Source organism: Onthophagus taurus, chromosome 6 (assembly GCF_036711975.1).
Source record: "Onthophagus taurus isolate NC chromosome 6, IU_Otau_3.0, whole genome shotgun sequence".
Taxonomy (NCBI): Eukaryota; Metazoa; Arthropoda; class Insecta; order Coleoptera; family Scarabaeidae; genus Onthophagus; species Onthophagus taurus.
The window spans coordinates 23,597,482-23,616,587 of NC_091971.1; the positions used below are offsets into that span (position 1 = coordinate 23,597,482).

A 19,106-nucleotide genomic window follows, 5' to 3' on the forward strand; every position below is an offset into this window, starting at 1 on the left:
TTGGGAGAAGATTCAATGAGAATTGAGGAAATTTTATTTACAGGAAGATTCCTTGCCGAATCGATGTAAAGTGTTAATAAAGCTGTACTCATTGATGTTACTCGTAAGTATTGAGTTTCTTCTAAAGCCTAAAATTTTCTTGATTAAAATTAAGTGTTTATTTGGAAGATTAAACTTACAGCTTTTAAATCGGAATAATTCTTTGATAACTTTAACCAAGTTAAACGAACGTGAACCATTCCATGTTTGGCTTTTTCTAAAGTTATCCACTAAAAGAAACAATTGATTCATAAAATTAAATTCGAGAACTATATCGATAAAGAAAAAATTCCTCCTTACCATGTCATCACTTCCTTTTTTAGCAATATTTGCAACTTCGATGGTGGCTCTACACAATAAAAAATGGTAAATAAATTGGGATTAATTAAATTTGTGTTAAAAATTAAAAAGGACATTTATTTATTTTACCAATAAGAATTGAAGGTGGTGAAAAGTAAACGAAATTGATTTATTAAATCGATGAAATGAAGTAAGGATAAGAAATGATGCATTTGCAAGAGTTACAAAAGAAAGAAGTTTTACAAAACATAGGCAACGAAAAATGCTGTTTTTTAAATCGTGTAAAAATCGTTTAAATTGTTTGTTAATATGGAAAATAAGGAAGTCTCAGAAATATCCCTCAACGTTTTCGTTGCAGTTTATTAAAGCGATAAAATAAGGTTTACGTATTTATTTGTAAGTGCTAATAGCCCCTGGGGGAGTTATGACGGTTGAAAGTCGGGGCAAACGGTATATATATTATATTCACTTATAGTTTAAAGACGAAAACAGTTATCCTTATACTGTATCCTTTCTATTGATATATCATACATACCGGGTGATTCAGACCACCCATACCAGGAATTTTTCTCAAAAACGCGATTACAACGAAAATCGTTTAAAATCACTTTTAAAAGTATGCAACCACGGGACCAATGCTATACAGGTGCCCACAAAGATTATTAACTTAAAATTTTTTTATTATGTCGTAAACCCTTAAAATTTTCAACTGATTCTAAAAGTCAAATAAATGTCAAATTAATGGTCATCAATAAAAAGTATTTTTTCTAAACACGCAGCATCAATAGTACATTTTCCATCATAGTATGGCAAAACTGTACTCGCAACGGATGATCAGCAATTTTTACTTCTTGTACTGTCAACATGTAGTATGGATACAACTGCTGTTCGTGTGACACACGCCAAACCGTACTTTTGTATATTCCGAAATATCCGATGATAATGATTTGACAGTTGCTTTACTGTTCCAGTTAGAATTTGTTTTCATAGACACCTACGATTAATGAAAACATTTCATAATCGAGGTTGTATCTTTTTGCGAATAACTTTAAAACAAAAATTTCTAAGAGTAATTATTAATTTTAAAATGAAATACGCTCTTAGAATCAGTTGTAAAATTTAAGGGTGTATGACATAATAAAAACGTTTTAAGAACATAACTTTGCGAGCACCCTGTATAGCATTGATCCCGTGGTTGTATATTTTTAAAAGTGATTTTAAACGATTTTCCATGATAAAATTGTACTATTTACCAAGCTTTATCTTTCTAAGACAAACCATATTGAAAATATTTAAGAAAATGTTTAAAAATTTCTTAACTTTGAAAGCCCATATCTTAGCCATTTATGGGTTTAGACTAAAATTTTTTACACGAATTATCATCATTTTCTCTAGTATTTGTGATTAAAATTATACCACGCTTTACAGGAACATCCTGTATGTATTTTGGCTCATAACATGTAGGTAATATACAGGTGGCCCATTTAAAACGAGCTGAAGGGCATAACTACCAATGAAAGACTTTTTCGAAAAAAAAACCTGAAACACGTCAAGTTTGTTTCTCAAGTTTTTTTCGAGACTAACCCAATCCCGCAAATTCCAAACCTCTATCTTCTTTTGTTTTTAAGTTATAGCCAAAAAGTCAAATTTTCATGATTTCAAAAAATGCTCATATTTCGTTTATTTTTGAAATTAGAGAAATGGGGTTGATACGTTCTTAAGACACTTTTTTAAGTAGAATATACTGCCGTTGAAAAATTTTAAAAATATTTGATGATTTTTGAGATACAATACAGTTGTATTTTTTTAAATACAATCTATAGTAGATTATGGTGTTACTGAAAAGAGCATATTTTTAGCTTTCCAATGATGTATTGCACGCATGGTGAAAAAAGAGACCGGGACATGGCACTTACTTTTTTCGTATCTCTATTATTATAGGCTATCTCAGAAATTATAAGGTTTCTGAGATAGCCTATAATAACACCAAAATTTACCCACCCTGTACATGTGGAGTTAGTAATGAATAGATTATTCTACTTTTTTTTAACCCTTAACCATGGAGGTGCTTAAACCTGGTATATTTGTTGTAAATTGTTAATGTTTCTAGATAGTCTTTCTAGTACTTTAAAAAGTGTTAGAACAATTAGATTACCAAGGAATTACTTGAAACACTTTCCAAACTTATGGTTTCAAAAACACATTTACTCTTCAGATGTTGTCAAATAGATTGTCATTTGTTGTATCGGAGTATCTTATATAGGTTGGTCAAAAATTGAATTACTGTTTCTCCATATTCAATGGTGAGAAAGTCGAAAATTTTAAAAGGAACGCCCCATATTTTTTAGCCTATCAGAAAGAGAGTTTAATTCTCTACAAATTACCTATAAACATTCCCATACCTATTTATTGTAGTTTGCTTCATATTGCGAAATTTATTAAAACATGCACGAAATGCAGGTTTTTTTATTAGAAAGCTATGGAATTTTGTCAGTTTTTGGTCCATGTTTATATGAAAAAATTTCAAAAAAATTGATAAAGAATTTCTTAGTTCTGGATATATCGAGACCAAAAGACATCGCATATTTCCGGTCACTAGTGATGAAGACAACGAAATAAATATTTTATTGCATTTCCAAATTCAATTTAATAACAAATTTATATTATAAATTAATATTTTTATTCAAATCTATTTTTTGTCATTAACTTTTTGTTTTAAAAGTTTCATTTATTTGATCTTCTGTTTGTTATTTTTGGTAAGTAAAAGCTAGTAAACTAAAAGATTATCAATCGTAGTTAATAGTACAAATAATAATAGAAATAAATTAAACAAAAAACTGTGAAAATGTCATGGCCTTCTAATAAAAATACAAACGGTTTCCTGCATTTCCTCCATGTTTTGATAAATTTACGAATATGAGAGAAACTACAATAAATAGATATAGGAATGTTTATAGATAAATTGTAGAGAATTAAATTCCCTTTCGTGTAGGGTAATAAAATATGGGGCGTTCCATTTAAAATTTTCGACTTTCTCCCCATTGAATATGGAAAAACGGTATTTAATTTTTTGTATCAAAATCGCTGGAATTTGAACGTATGGTGTGGAATCACAGAAGAAAAACTTATAGGCCCACATTTCTTTTCGAAAACGATTTTTGGAAAACGTCTTTTAGAAAACGTTTTCTTGGAAACAAGTCATGCAAAAGCTGCGAGATAAGGCCTATACCTACTACCGCAACAACATGTCAGTAACAAAGTTGGAATATTATAAATCTTTGGGTAACTTGGTAAATACATCGATTATCCGGGAACGTAGAGCTTATTTTGAATCGCAATTGATATCTACAAGTAATTGTTGGAGACAGTGGCGCCGACTTTTTAATATTTAAGGGGGGGCTGAACTTTTTCAAATGGTACATCTTATTACAATACAATTGTATTGTACAATACAATCAACAATTAAGGGGGAGCTCAAGCCCCGTGGCGCCGACTACGGGGTGGCTCAAGCCCCGCTGCCCCCCGTAGTCGGCGCTACTGGTTGGGGAGCTCTACAGAATGCGGGAATGTTTAAGAGAAACTGTGTACTTCCGCCCCACCTCGGTTCGTTAAATGATATTCATTAATAATCATTTTATTGCCACAATTGGAGGAAGTGGTGGATCAGACAAAGAGCTTGTAAATTTTTATAACTCAAACCTTAAGCAGGGTGTATATTTCAGCATTCGGGTAGTAACAGACGACGAAGTAGAACGAAGAGTAATGCGCTTGGGTATGATTATCTTAATACTGAATGTAGCAAATTATGATTTGAGATTTGAAACCCATTAGCATCCTGCCCGTGCTCTCAAAAATTGCTGAATGAATATTATATGAACAAATTGCGACATTTGTGGAGGAGAACAACATTTTGCCACAGAATCAATCAGGCTTTAGACGAAGTTATAGTTGCACTACTGCACTTATACACATTATGGACAATGTTGTCCGGGAAACTGACAGGGGTAACGTGACTGTCTTTTGCTTATTGTACTACTCCAAGGCATTCGATACGGTCGACCATAAGACTCTTGTATCAATCTTAAAGTATTTGGGGTTCAATAATAAGGCAATATGTTTAATGCGTGACTTTCTTTCGGAGACAAAACAAGCATTATCTGTGAACGGTCAACAGTCTGATTTTCAGCGTACTGGGTCTGGGGTGCCACAGGGCTCTATACTGTGTCCATTACTTTATGCTGTATATACGTCAATCTTCGATCAACAGATTAAGCACTGTAAAGCACATTTCTATGCGGACGGCACACAAATATATCATTCCTTTTCGGTTCATGATGTTAAACAGGCATGTGCACATATTAACAGCGATCTGCATTCCTTAATCAAATGAAATCGAATGTGATTGTATTTGGGCCCAAGAAATAAAAACAGACAGTCTTAGAACTACGCATTATAGTGAACAATGAAGTCTTGCCAATTCAGAAATCAATTAAAAATTTGGGCATTGTGATCGATGAGAATCTAAGTTTCAATGATCACATTAACAAGTGCATTCAGAAGGCTTATAGCAAGGTAATAGAGCCTTTGTGAATCGTGAATCAAAAATTCATCTATGTGAAAGCTTAGTTCTATCCATATTTAAGTACGGTGGTGCCCTGTATGCACCATTTTTGTCATACATATTAAAAAATAAAATTCAAAAGGTAGTAATAGTAATATTAGACTGATAGTTGGTTTAAAACGCAGAGATCAAGTAAGCTGTAAGTTGGCCACTTTAGAATGGTTAGACATGCAGAGGAGAAGATCGCTACACATCTTATGTCTATACTATAAAATAATGATCTTCAAGAACTTCCGTATCTGTCAAAAAAAAGTACGTTTTCGTGCGAACGTACACTCGGTCAATGTTAAATTTAGGGGTAGATTATCTCCACCAATATTTTATACCGTACGTTTTAAAAGATGTTTTTCATGCCAGATATGCAAAGTGGTAAATGAACTTCCTCCTTGTTGTGCGTTGGCTGAGTGTCCGTCTTTAGCCATTTTCAGAAGGCGCTATGTTTTTTTATTTGGGCAGTAGTGTTCTTGACCCCATTTATGCTTGCGGAGCGTTTGCGATGAACCTCACACTTTATAAGGGCTTGGTTATCGTATGAACGTCGTCCAGTATAAATATACCTACATTGCAACTTTTAGTTTCAAAATAACTGGCAGAAACAATCATCAATATATTGGGGTTGGTCAGAGACACTTAATACCGCCAAAATCGACAGGTTAATTTTTAAATTATTCCAAAAAACTAGGGATATACAATATCTCAATAAAAAGCTTCTTAAAATGAATATCATTTTACATTTACCATATTTCGATAGCTGTTTTCGTCTTCAAACTATAAGTGAATATACCCCGTTTGTCCCCATTTCCATCCCTTATAACTCGCCCCAGCGACTTGATTAGAACGTATAAAAAATACGTACACATATTTTCGCCCAAACTGCAACGAAATCGGTGAGAGCGAGTTCTGACACTTCCCTTGTAAGAGAAAGTGTTTAAAGTATTTAAGTTTGAATTTGTAACTGATTTATATCTTATAGTTTACAGAAACACTCTAAAGAAAAACAATTCATGCTACATAAAAAGTCAGTAAAAATTGTCAAGTTATCTGAACGTTAAATTAATTTATTAGTTCATTCATGAAATCGATCTAGTATCTTCATTAGATTGAAAAAAAAATACATAAACGATGTATTAAAAAAGAAAATAAACATTTCACAAGGCGACAATGCCCAATTCCATAACCGATCAAAATAAAATCATCGAAAAAAATAATACAATAGATTGACAGAACAAAAATTCGTTTTCTTCAAATTGTATTAAATTTCTACCTTCCTAAGTCGTCGTCTCTACCCGTATGGTCTTTATCAAACAAATGTAGGCGAAGATGGGAAACTTCCAAGTCCACGAGGCACTATGCAATTAACACACACCAAAAAAATCAAAACAAAAAAAAAATTAAACAATCTTTTTTTATAGCTAACATTTCATATAAAAGGAAATGTTTAAAATAATAATTCATAAATAATATAGCGTGATAAAATTGTGAGCGGAGCAAAAAAGAATAATAATAAAATGCAAAACTTGAAAAACTTGGTTTTATGTAAAAAAATGTGAAAACCTTGATTTTTTTTATTTATTTTGTACCTTCCTAATGGGTCATCACTTTGTGTCCCTGGCAATGCCGGGTCCCAGTCCCAAAGATTTAAGGTGACCAGTTGAGCCTCTTTACTGCTCACCATAGCCTAATATAGTGCGAGTAGAGTTTTCTTTAATTATTGTATAATACAGAATTAAAATAAAATAATTAGAAGTGACACTAAAAGCTGTTATCATGCAAGAAAGGAAAATACCATGCAAATTAAAAAGAAAAATTTCAGTAACGTTAATATTATGTTGTTAAATGAATTGTTAATGCGTAGTTTACGACTATTATAAAAAGTACTCTAACTATCAATTAATAGCTGGGTTCAAGAGTATCTTAAATTTAATTAATCTGTCGATTAGACAAATACATAAATAAAAAATAAACAATTCTAATTAATAAATTTGAGATTATTCTTCAATCAAATGCCAAAATTTAATTTTCTATTTATCATTAGTCAACCTTACAATAAATAACTAATAGTAATTGTGGTGCTAGCTTTGAATATAATGAAAAGAATGTTTAGAATATAAGTTTTTACTCGCTTATTAATATACATATTTCCTTCGGAATTAGTTTTGAAAATTAATTCATCTCCCGTAATTTATGTATAAAGGCAAAATTTTTTTTTTTTGAATGTAATTAAATGACCACAAAATCAAAGTATTTCTGGTGGCAGAAGTTAACTATTTTGAAAACAATTAAATAAATTTCAATTGTATCTTGGATAAAGTTTCATTGATTTATTTGTACTTCTAGTTTATAGCTTATTTGTTGTGTTTCTGCTTAGAAAAATTTAATACTGCATACAGTCTTGTATAGCTGCCAAAGCGAGCGTCGGTATGCTTTCGGTGTTGGTTTGAAAACTACGAATAAAGGGGAAGTTTTTTAATTACAATTTTATCACTTTTCACTCTCCAATCGAGGAAAAAAACGAACTGTATAAGGGGGGCACCTTCTTCCAAGGAAAATATATCCATAAAGCTACCTGGATATCAATTGACGGTCAAACACAAAATTCAATAGATCACACGGGTGTCAATATAGATTTCGACCACTACGTGGCAATTACTTCATTGAGAGCAAGTATATCAAACGGAAGGAAGGCGGAAATACAACCTTAACATCAGAGGTTTAAAAGAGGAGGGAATCATGGTAAAATTAGCTGTGAATGTGATTAGTGCATTGAAGCCACTCGAGATTGAGGCTGATCCTTTCGAAGTGAACGATAGCTGGAGCACTTCCAGCTATCGTTCGTATAGGAGGCTCTTGACACAGAAAAAAACACCAAGTGTAATGGCTATATAAAGAATAATGCATATTTAGTTTAAAAAGGTTACACAGAATTATCATAACAAGAGAAGACTAGAAAAACGGATATATAAAAGAAAGAAACGAGAAAACGTGAACAAACAAATCCTGGATATGGAACAGCATAACAAGGAACATGAACACATATGCATGGGTAAGGAGAGAACATTACTGAGCTGAGCTGTTGAGTACTGAGGATGTACTCAACAGTTTGAAAGCAACCTTAACCAAAATGTATCAGAGGTAGGAACCGCACATGAGACAAACTATATCGAAGAGTAGTGATAATAATTAACTATCGATGAAGTGAAACAAGCAATAAAATTTATAACAGAAATATGGAAAACCAGAAAAACGGCCCGAAGAATGGAATAACTGGATTGGAATGAAAGAATGGAAATGGAATATGACTGTTAAATACTGCCTATATGGTATTTTCACTGATCCTACATGCTCGATTACTACCATACACAGAAAATGTGTAGAAGCGGCATTCACGAAGAATAAATTGACAACAGATCAGGTTTTTCACACTGCGCCATCATATTATTCATATATTATTGATTTCAAATCATAAAAGTAACTCGGAACCTCGTAGATCTTGTTAAACTCCCTCAATGAATACAGAGACACATACAGAGTGAAAATTGATAGAGAATTTGAGAACTTTATATCAGGGCATAGGACAGGGGAAAGCAATGCGAGTGTCTTCTTTCTGACTACTTTGTTGCATACCATATTGCCATTACCATATTGCATTCTAACATGTTACATTTTTCATAATATTCGAAATTCATTGTAAAGTTTTACAAGGTATAACAACTGAATAGTTGTTATACCGTGTATATAAACTATTCAACTATTCAGTTGAATAGTTTTGTGATACTTTGACACTCAACACGGTAGAGCACGAGCACATAATGCCAGAGTTCTTAGCGAATTTTAACAATTACTAGCAAACTTAAGCAATTATTGGAAACATTTTTTTCCATAATAGTATATAAAAGAAATCTACCTACGCCATTGAACTCTTCGTAAAATTTTGCCCATATAATGTTTGTAATCAATAATCTTTGGTAATTATCGATTCAAGAGTTGTGAGGCACGCCTTTATGCGTTCAACGAGCCATCTTTCAGAAACGCCGGTTCTAGACAGGAAGTTGTTGCTCCTCCGCTCCTCCGTGACGTCATCCGCCCGATGTAAAAGGTTAGGGCGGAGGGGTGTCAAGCAAAGGCTTGGGGGAAAAATAGGTTGGTAGCTAGATCTGGTGACTTTTTAAAAAAGTAGCAGTCTACCTTGTCGGTAGTGGTTTAGTTCCACTACCAACCACTAGGTGGCGCGTTACTTTTTTTAAAAGTCACCAGATCTAGTTACTTTTCCAATACCAACCTATTTTTTTTCTCCTCCGCCTTAGGTTGGTACCCTTCCCTATCCTTTTACATTGGGCTGATGACGTCACGGAGGAGCGGAAGAGCAATTTCCGGTCTAGAATCGGCGTTTCTATACTACTACTAATGTTTAATACAGAATATTCTGTTTGTAGTTATTATTTAGTAAATGCGTAAATGCATGTTTTAAGGTGGTTTCCGGTGTTCATCGTTAGAACATACATTGCATGTTGCTTTAATATAAATTATTTACTATTATTAACCCAAAGTTATTTAAATAAATATCAATTATGTTTTCAACAATTTTGTTTTCTGCTGCTTGATACTACATCCTTGACACAACAATTTAAAACAATTTTATTTCAATAAGTCGTGGACAAAATGTATGATGAAACATTTTAACAGTCGTTAGTACCTGGAAGAAATTTTCAATAATGGATTGTGTCAATCAAGTAGGATCAGCATTCAATGATTTAAAGTCATCAACTTGGAATGCATGCTGGAAAGCGATTTTGTGTCAAAAACAGAGATTCCGTCATCCCTTGTATTAAATAAAATATCATTGACACACAGAATTGAAGGACCAGGAATTCATGATTTATCGTTAGATATCGAGGAATTGTTACTTAACAAACCCCTCAGTGACAGGATGTCCTTCAGACTCCTAATCCCAAAGAGCATAGTAACAATGACGAAGTTCTAACTGTAGAATTAATTCAGGAAGGTCTTCAATTGGCCACTAAATTAGGCATTTATTTTGATAAACATGACCAAATGAGGAACGAGCAGGAAAATTTCTACGTGAGCTAATATACGAATTCTTCGAGAACGTATCTATCGTGTAGAAACAGAACTTGGTATAAAATGCTTTTTTTTTATAAGTTGTAAGTTGCGACCTTATATTTGTATAAACAACTTGTATTATTTTGGTATTAAACACATATGTATTAAAAAATTTCTACCATCTGTGTATTATAGTACTATAATAAGCAATAAGAAAAGCGACAATAATAGTTTATTAATCATTTGACATTAGTATTGTGCCTGTACATAAACTCCAAATCTGATCGCTTCCAAGGTAGACACTCAATCAAATCAACCTGATAACTAAAATGAGTAAATTTTTCAATAGTCGTAGACGAAAAAGTTATTTTTTTAAAAGCAGTGATGAAAATTAATTCCCTTTTAAAAATAAAATGTGTTTAGTTTAGAATACGTATGTACAAATTTAGTTTGATTCTGTCCTACACCATTGTGTAATGTTAATTTTTTTCTATTTGGAATTGTTGTTATATTTTCTTCTACGTTTTTTTGTTACAATTCTCACCTGCCTAAGACTTCATTATCGGAGGTTTCATCAAAATCCCAGAGATGAAGGTAAAGGAGTTGTCCTTCCGAGTCCAGAATATCAAACTTGTAACGGAATAATACAAGACAGTAGTAATGTTTAAAAACCACGTCAATTTTGGTTTTTTTATTTGTTGATTATTTGTTAAAGGGATTAAGATTTATATTGAGTTGGGACTTTTTAGTGCACTTAAAGTTATAAAAAAAATTCTGTTTGGTGGGTGATTTTAGTGAATTTTTAAAAAGGAATTTAAAAAAAAAGTTAATTAATAAGTGCTCCAATTTAGCATGCATTTAAAAAACTATAAAAAAAGTTAGTTTTGTGCAAAAAAGTGCTTTAAAAAAATCTTACCTCACACCAATAATCCCATTTAGGATCGACTGTATTTTGAATGGTTTTCGTACGAAATTCTTGAGCTCCCACGTTTATAACTGCATAAGGATCAGATTTTCCTTTACCCAGCATTCCAATATCTTTTTTCATTAAGTTTTTAGCCTCAATGACATGAACACGTAAGACACCCTTAACAAAAATTATTTAAAAAAACACAACTAAAAGAATTCGAAAAAAATTACTTCCGGTTCTGGTATTTTTAATTCAGCAGCTTCAACCGTATCACTTAGTTTAATTGGTAATTTATTGGGCAAAACCATCATAGCAGCGATTTGTTCAACAACAATACGTCGCAACATATCTCTGAAATATGATAAAATTGATTTAATGTATGTATTATAATTACATTAATTTGATTTTTAAATTTGAAATTACCCCAATCCTGGCATATCTAAAACATCCACGACTCCGACCAGATTGAAATCGATCGAGGGGTTGTTTAAAAAGAATACTTGAAGGCCCCCAACGATTGGCATGGTGGTTATTAAGGGTTTTAGAACGACTCTTAACATTCCGTGAAGCTGAAAAGAAAAAATTATAACATTTTTAAATTAAATATTTAATAGTTTTAAAATTTATTTCAATATAGTGTGTGTCAAATGTCTGGAATATAGCCAATAACTTCGCCATTTGTGGTTTTAAAGAAAAATGTTTCAAATAAAAAATTCTTTAATAATTGTGGCGCATTTTTTGGCGATACTTGCTTGTTTGTATTGTTCTTTGTTTCGTTGCTATAGCAACCAACACTGTTATTTTAAATGGGATGCATATGTTTTTTTTGCACATTTTAATAGAGGATAAATCCCTCTACGCGATGAACATATCAAATCATATGGTTGTATTAAAAAAAAATCGAGAAAAAATGCGTTCTCTAAAAATATTAAATCAGAAAATTACAATCAAAGTAGGCGCCGAAATAACGGCGTTGACAGCTTTAAATGTTAAAAAATTGACAGTTTAAACAAATATGGCGCAATTGAGCGAACGACAAAGAATCCAAATATTAATAATGGGTACGGTGCAGGTGATAGAAATCGCACTCAAAGTTACACAAATTACACAATCCACAGCATCCAAAATATTAAACAAATTTTTTAACACCGGAAGTGTTAAAAACCTTCCAAAAAGTTGAAGGTCGAAGACAGTTACCAATGGCCATACATTGTTAATTATTCATAATTGTTGAAACTGTATTTTTTTTAACATTTAAAGCTGTCAATGGCGTTATTTCGGCGCCTACTTTGATTGTAATTAGCTGATTTAAGACTTTCAAAAAACGCATTTTTTCTCGATTTTTTTCTTATACAACCATATGATTTGTTCATCGCATACAGAGACGTATCCTCTATCAATGTATACAAAAAACATATATGCATCCCATTTAAAATAATAATGTTGGTTGCCATAGCAATGAAACAAAAAACAATACAAACAAGCAAATATCGCCAAAAAATGCGCCATGATTAATAAAGAAACTTGTATTTGAATCATTTTTCTTTAAAACCACAAATGGCGAAGTTATTGGCTATATTCCAGACATGTTAAGACTTCTGTCAATAAAATTTAAAATATTTTTAGGTTGAAATTAAAGTTAATATCCATTATACCAGTTTGTTTAACGTGATAGAAAACTGGTTTATTTATATTTTTGTTGTCTAACTAGTTTCGGCAAAAGCACATATAAAGCGGTGAACAAATTAAAATTATTACTGTCACAAAATTTACTTAAAATACATGTATGGTCAGACCATCTAGTAACATCTACCACAAAAGATGTCCATGAGGAGTTAAATCTTTAAAGTTTTGTAAAAGAATTTTTACATGTATTTTAAGTAACACAAATTAAAACTATTACTGTCACAATAGTTTTAATTTGTTCATCGCTTTGTATTTTCGATGTTAATTTCCTGTAAGATACAATGACTTTTGTCTCTGATGATGGCTTTTGCCGAAACTAGTTAGACAACAAAAATATAAATAAACCAGTAAAAGTACAACAAAATTCGAAAAATTTTTTCTATCACGTAAAAATATTTTGTTGGAGAAGGCCTATTGCAGTATTAACCTTCAGAGGACCGGATCAGTACTTTGTATATGATAAATATATCATATGAAGTACATTTTGTAACAATTTTCTTCAGACAATATGCTACCTAAAATCCCGGCCCGCTAAAGGTTAATGAGTTTATAAGTGATGCGTCTATATTTTGAAATGACTATTCAACTTTATTGTGCTATTGTGTTGTACATTTTTTTCTCTTTTTTTTTGTATTTACACATGTATATTATTGACGAATGTATACCTGCAGGTTTTAACATAATATATTATTAAAAAACAATTATTAAATTTGGTATGCTAAACATCGTAGCAATAAATGTATTAGTGATACTAAAAAACAATAATCCAACAAAAAATGTGTATAGGAGATTTCCTGAAATCTCTTGTTTTGAAATTATGTAAACAATATTTTGTTATTTAGTCATCTTTGGCGTCTCATTTTACATCATTTATACCCCATATGTCCTATACCTAACGTTAATAGTTTGGGAGATATTAGGGTTTTTTGAAAAATGCACGCATACCATATTGATATTTAACCTAGTGTGCCATGGAAAGCAAGCCTTCTCAATGTGTTCTTGTCAAAGTCTCACTTGTTTACGTCACTTGATGCACGTGAGTTAATAATTATCTGTTAGGTGCTTTAATATTAGTACTAAAAAGAGTTAAAATCGATAACAATAACGAAAATAATATTTGCACAAATCAAGAAATTCTTAATTTATTTTTTATACATGAAATGCGCGACAAAGTTCGTAGTATGATTCCCAGATCTTCTTTGGCAGCACGAATTGAGGTGTTAGGATTGGTCTCGAAATAAGCCAAGGAATTCACCTCTTCCGCTTCATTATCTACTACATTTTTTGGACAGTTTAATATATGACTAATTCATCCAAAATGAAAAAAAAAACCTTCTGTTCTTTATAATTTAACTTTAAACAATAATGTGATAAAACTTACAATTTTGAACAATATTTTGAAAAAAACCGTAAATTAGTTGCAAATTAAGATTTACACAGTAAAATAAGCCCTATACGGCATTTAGGGTTGGCTGGGATTAACTACCCTAACCACCCTAAAAATATTTTTTTTTGCGAGCATTGCTTATAGATTTTGATGCAATTTACCACGATGATTTCTTTATACGTTAAGTAGTACTTTTGAAAGAACTTATAAGGGTTAGAAGTTTGGGGTAGAAAATATATTTTCGCTAATTTTCATACTCCTACCTCCTACACAAAAATCTTGAATAGTATATACATATACCTATTCAAGATTTCTTTAAAAGAACTTTCTATTCATGTTCAATGAGCTTTACTATCCTTACTCTATTTAAACAACACAAAAGTTGAGATAATTATATCTATGTATAAATATTTATTAATAATGAGTTAAAAGTAACTGACAAAAAATGGTTTATCACAAATTGTACTCTACATTATTAGTTTAATTTCATTTTTTTACTTATTTTTATTCAATGTATTGTTGGCAATAATGAAAATCATGGAAGAAAAGTTTTAAACACAAAGATTATTTACACCATGCATAAGTTATAAGTTATAACAGCTAGGAGAAAGTAGCTTTCCATCTGCAAATATGATGGGTTGAATTGTGTAGTCAACAATACATTGAATAAAAATAAATTAAAAAAAAATTAAACTAATAATGTTTATATTTGTAATATTCCACCATTTTTTTCAGTTGCTTTTTAACTCATTATTAATAAATATTTATATAATTATCTTAACTTTTGTGTTATTTAAACATGTAGAATTAGGATAGTAAACCTCATTGAATATATATTTCAGTTCTTAAAAAAACTTAAATGTATATTCAAGATTTTTGTGTATAAGTAGGAAAATTATTAGTGCAAATATATTTTCTACACCAAACTGCTAACCCTTATATGTTCTTTCTAAAGTAGTACTTAACTAGTGATGTAAAAAAAGTAACAATTCGTTACACGAGTACTCGTTACTCCGCGAGATCCGACGTAACTGTTACCGTATCACATCGGTACCAGTTACTTTGGATCTAACAGTTACTTTTTCCAAAGGCCAAGTATTGTTGGATAGGCGAAATCGACTTAAAAGTCGAAATGCGCAACAAAATTTATTTTTACATTGCAATAATAAGCTGTAATATCTTTTATTGTTGTTTTAATATTTTTATTTTATTTTATTATTGCTTGTTTTATAGAAGAAGTTTTGTTTTCCATTGTTAATGTGTTACTACTTTCAAATATTTTTGTTATATAATAAGTGAAACGTAAGTTATTAATAATTAAGAAAAATTCTTCGGTATATTCAATATGCGGTGAAAAAGTAAATCCCATAACCTACACTCTATTTTTTGATATTAGTGCACAGTGCATAATAGCGTAACAAACACAATATAATATACGTACAGTATTTGTTTTCAAAAATAAGGTACAGTATTTCAAAATAAATTCATATAAGTATGTAGTCCAACTAAAACGAGTACTCTATCGCAAACGAGTAATCGAACCTCGAGCGCAAACTAGTACTGGAACCTCAAGCGCAAACGATTACTTGTAACGAGTACAAAGTAACGAATACTTTTTGTGAAAGTAACTGATAGTTACAAATACTAAACAGTAACTAAACTTTACATCACTATACTTAACGTATAAAGAAATCATCGTGCTAAATTGCACCAAAATCGATAAGCAATACTCGCAAAAAAATAATTTTTGGAGTGGTTAGAGTAGTTAACCCCAGCCACCCTTAAATGTCGTATAGGGCTTTTTACAGTGTAAACATAAGATTTAATGCATAATAACTAGGTTAATAGTATAAACTACGTTATGTTTCTCTTGATTTGCTATTTCTCAAGCAGTGATCACTGCTATGCTTTAGTCAGTTTTTTTTAATAATGGTGCAAATTAACAGTTGTATTAACACTTTCGTATTAACACTGTAAATAAGTAGACATTCGACAAAAATCCGGAATTCGAATATATGCTAATTTTTTCTGCTAATGTATAGAAAAGTGTCCCTTTCATTATAAAATGGCCTTAAAACAACTAAAAAGCTGTAATTTGCTTTGAAGTTACTTGATTAAGACTGTTATAAATCACTTCATATTAGCAACGTAATTACGATAGAGTTTTTACAGAAATATTTCTGTTTGTAATCCAGTTAACGAAAATCGGTTTATATCCAATAATAGTGTAATATTTTGAGATTTCTAAATACATGCTTACTTATACTCACAAGTATGTTCTTGAAAAATATTGAAAACATTGAATGTACCCTAATTTCTAAAATATATATATATATATTTCGATGTTTATAAAAAAATGCTCAAAAGTGCAAGATGAACTATTAGCGTAGGTAGATTAACTATCGGAAACTATCGATATCTTATCCGATCGCATCCGACCAAAGGATATTTTCGATATTATTTATCCCGCTGTTCCTTACTAAAAATTGATATTTTTCAAGTTTTTAAAAAATTATTCTAAGGTGTAAGGTTAATATTTACTACCACAAAAAGATTAGTCAAAGATTATAGGCTTAAGCCGGGTTCACACGCACTTTTTTTACAAGACAGTTTTTTACTGAATAATGGTAACGCAATCAGCATAGATTTGTTCACTCGTCGTTTATACTACAAAATTGCGTTATATACTGTTTAAGATAAGATTTGATTTTTATTCAGTAAAAATGTATTCTGCAAAAAAAACGTGCCGTGTGAACCCAGCCTTAGTATTACATTCTGTCTTGTCATTTTTAAATTTTAAATTGGAGTAGGCTATGATTTTAAAATTTATAAACATAACCTAACTTTTGAGAAATCAAAAATTTAAACTGTCATTTTTAAAAGTAAACTTTTAATAGCAGTTTTCGAAAAAAGTCATTATGGATTTAAAAACTAATGAAGATCTGTTCAACATCGTGAACAAAAATAAAAAATTATGGAAGTATGGCGAACTTTACGATACCATTGCGTCAACAATGGACAGAATTTTATCAGAAGACAAACAAGATTTTGAAGGAGTGTCTTCGGAAATTTTGTGTAAATTTATTCAGAAGATGGAAGAAGTGTTGTTATAATAAAAAGCGCTTCCTAATCCGAGAACATGCTTGGTTACATTCAATATTTAATTGGCCGATGGGTCCAAAAAATGAAATATTTGGAGAAACAATACGTCCGCAACAAAATTCAACTGAATTTAAAAGAAGACCCTTTTTGGAATTAAGCTACCATCAGAAGAAGAGGAGGACCAACGCTCTGCGGTCAGAAAATACTTTGGATGAGCTTATCTTTGCAACAAGATTAAAAATGGGTACACATGGAAACTGGCCAAGATTTTAAACCACCTTCTCAAACATTCTGAAGATATTTCCAAAGTATCTAATATATTATTTCAAAAAAAGAAAAAAAAGCCTACATTAACCCCTGATGACAGCCTTGCTCTTTATACATCTTTAAATTTATCAAAATGGCAATACAATACTTTGAGAGATTCTGTAGGAAAGTCACTGATTCCATCATATTATAAGGTGACTATGGCAAAAAAGGCCTGTTATCCACCCTTAGAATCTATGAATGTTACGGACACTGCGGCAAAAATTAAAATTCAAGCTCTTCTGGATTTAACGGTATCGAGACTTTTAAAAACTTGCTTGGATAAATTGCAATCAACAGAACTAGTGCTAATTAGTAAATGGGGATTTGATGGAGCTTCCAGCCAGAGTAACTACAAACAAACATTTAACGATGTAGATGCAGATGATTCTTTCATATTCATGTCAAGTTGTGTACCCCTAAAATTGTCAACTCCAAATGATGTCGTGATTTGGGAAAATCCTCGCCCATCTTCTACTCATTATTGCCGCCCAATAAAATTTGAATTTATAAAAGAAAATAATGAAAATTTAATCAAACGTTTTGCTGTAATTCTTCAGACAATTTCATCGGGGAGAGAGATAAACATAAATGCGTTTGATAAATACTGCAAGGATACAGCAGAACAATATGTTTCTCTTTATGGGTGGTACTATATGCCATCAAGTGTACATAAATTATTAATTCATGGGGCGGAGATTTGCAAACATTTTTCAATTTTACCAATAGGAAAATTATCAGAGGAAGCAGGGGAAGCGAGAAATAAAGACTTTAGAAAATTCCGAGAGGATCATTCCCGGAAGCAAAGTAGAATTTTAGCCAATGAAGATGTAATGCACAACCTCTTGATATCATCAGATCCCCTTATATCAAGTATTAGACCGAGATATTCACGACATAAACCATCAAATTTATTTCCGGAGGCAGAGCAATTGTTAGTTCATGATGAAAAGGGCGAGGAATATGATTCAGAAGCAGGAGAATTTTTAGAATGAACATTGAGTTGGTTCATCATTCATTGGGCGCTTGTGTTTATTCTTCTGTTTATACTTTTCTGATTAACATTCAATTTGTTGTATGTCTTGTGTGTTGTTTTGTGTTTTAATACGTTTGCCACTATTGTCACTTTTATTATATTTGTTACAATTATTTATTAAATTAGTTATCTGTTCAGTTGTGAGTTGGTTCATCATTCATTGAGCGTTTATCTTCATTCTTTTGTTTTTACTTTTTTTCAAGAGACAGTTTCAAATCTGCATTAATTATTTACCAATTAACATTCAGGTGTTGAATGTTTTTGTGTTATTTTGAGTGTTAATACGGTTATCACGGTTACACCCTCTAATTACCGTTTGGTGTAATAGTTTCTTATTGCTATTTTTTATTACTCTTATTATGTTTGTTATATTTATTTTGTTTGTTAACTCTTTTTTTTTGTGATTGTGGATTTTCTACCATTAAACTCCCCATAATACCAGTTTTCAAGTCATTTTCTCTGAAACTGTTCAATTTATGAAAGAAGTAATTAACTGAAAGACAATCTTCAACGCCGTGTATACATTATATGAGCAATATTTTGCCAATACATTTTTGGTATTATTTTCATTTTAAATGAAAATAGAATTTGTAGTTACTCTATGGTCAATTTATTACCGACCACCTGTATAACACTAATGTGTGTATTATGAACACAC

General features: G+C 31.3%; 1 protein-coding gene across 4 annotated transcripts in view; it reads right to left on the reverse strand.

The window, feature by feature from the left end:
• The window catches only part of LOC111418746 (extended synaptotagmin-like protein 2), a 44,265-nt gene that overhangs the window by 13,111 nt on the left and 12,048 nt on the right, over positions 1–19,106 (reverse strand). For 2 of the 4 annotated variants that reach the window (XM_071197132.1, XM_023051406.2), the window contains 7 exons: positions 11,355–11,500; positions 11,162–11,282; positions 10,938–11,108; positions 6,541–6,638; positions 340–388; positions 180–269; positions 42–128 (listed from right to left, as the gene is read on the reverse strand). In XM_071197132.1, coding sequence (XP_071053233.1) covers positions 42–128; positions 180–269; positions 340–388; positions 6,541–6,638; positions 10,938–11,108; positions 11,162–11,282; positions 11,355–11,500 — 762 coding nt within the window. Of the gene's footprint in view, positions 1–41; positions 129–179; positions 270–339; positions 389–6,224; positions 6,308–6,540; positions 6,639–10,565; positions 10,652–10,937; positions 11,109–11,161; positions 11,283–11,354; positions 11,501–19,106 lie in introns of all 4 variants that reach the window. The other 2 variants (XM_071197133.1, XM_023051407.2) reach the window with 2 other exon arrangements.